The 1,181-nt window shown below is 35.9% G+C and overlaps 1 protein-coding gene across 1 annotated transcript in view; it reads right to left on the reverse strand.

Moving 5' to 3' along the window:
• The window catches only part of casp20 (caspase 20, apoptosis-related cysteine peptidase), a 20,361-nt gene that overhangs the window by 1,856 nt on the left and 17,324 nt on the right, over positions 1-1,181 (reverse strand). The window contains exons 2-3 of the mRNA XM_016251727.1: positions 437-780; positions 234-339 (exon numbers count right to left, since the gene is read on the reverse strand). Coding sequence (XP_016107213.1) covers positions 234-339; positions 437-757 — 427 coding nt within the window. The 5' untranslated portion in view covers positions 758-780. The remainder of the gene's footprint in view (positions 1-233; positions 340-436; positions 781-1,181) is intronic.

Raw genomic sequence — 1,181 nt, forward strand, 5'->3', positions numbered from 1 at the left:
CATTCTGACGGCACCCATTCACTGCAGAGGATCCATTGGTGCACAAGTGATGTAATGGTACATTTCTCCAAATCTGTTTTGATTGAAGAAACAAACTCATCTATATCTTGAATGGCCTGAGGGTGAGTACATTTTCAGCTAACTTTCATTCTAGAGTGAACTATTCCATTAAAATATCTTATGCCAAGTAACTAAATACAAAACATACAAAAAAAAATGTTTAAAAAACTAACTTTGGTCCACATCTGATCCCATTCTTTCTTTTAAGGTTGCAAAATGTACATTATTGATGATTACACAGGTACCACGTGGAATTTGTGCTATGTTGTATTGACAGACCTGAAATAAAAGCACATATGCACATCAGTGGAACAGAACATATCTGACTGCCGCATTTACAGTACAGCTGGCTGAATCTTTCAAATATGAACTTCACCTCCTGCACTGGAGAAGTCATGGCTGGAGAAGAAATAACGGCATGATCCTTTAATTCTGGAAACATTTCCAATATACTATCCTGTCTTAAAAGTTCTATGAATCGACGACAAGCTTCCTCCCCCTTTCCCATGAGTTTGTCAAGTAGGTTGATGACTCTCTTCTCTCTTTGAGGAACATCTGAGAGGTTCATGTAGTCGCGTTTTGTAATAATTTCAGCCTGCTGCACATGCTGCAAGATGATTTCGGCTTCTACAGATAAAGTCTCCAAGAGGAAAACTTTATTTTGGCAAATTCTATTAAATGATTCTTTTTTATCCATATTTCAAAATCAACCCTGAGCAACTGGAGAGAAGAAGAACACAGAGGTTAGTATGTCAGTTTGTAATTGTAGGCAGAGAGCATCTTCAGTACAGTAAATTGTTCATATTCACTTCAAAGCAAAGATGCATGCTATACTATAGTATACGAAGTTACAAAGAGTTAAGCTAATAATAGGCAATAGTACTGACATGAACTAAGTGAAATAAAAGCTCTGTTCATACATTATTTACACCAAGTAATACAAACCAAGTGGCACCTTGTGCACACAAGTTTGTAAGATGCACAAGGCTTGATGTTCACACAAGGAATTTTATTTTACAGCGATTAGGTGAGCCATAAATTCACTATTATGATTTAGATCGATTCTTCAATAGTTCGATGCATTATGCAATACTTATTTGACAAATTACTATTATGTGTTT

This window comes from Sinocyclocheilus grahami, unplaced genomic scaffold (genome assembly GCF_001515645.1).
Source record: "Sinocyclocheilus grahami isolate Dianchi unplaced genomic scaffold, SAMN03320097.WGS_v1.1 scaffold1069.1, whole genome shotgun sequence".
NCBI lineage: Eukaryota > Metazoa > Chordata > Actinopteri > Cypriniformes > Cyprinidae > Sinocyclocheilus > Sinocyclocheilus grahami.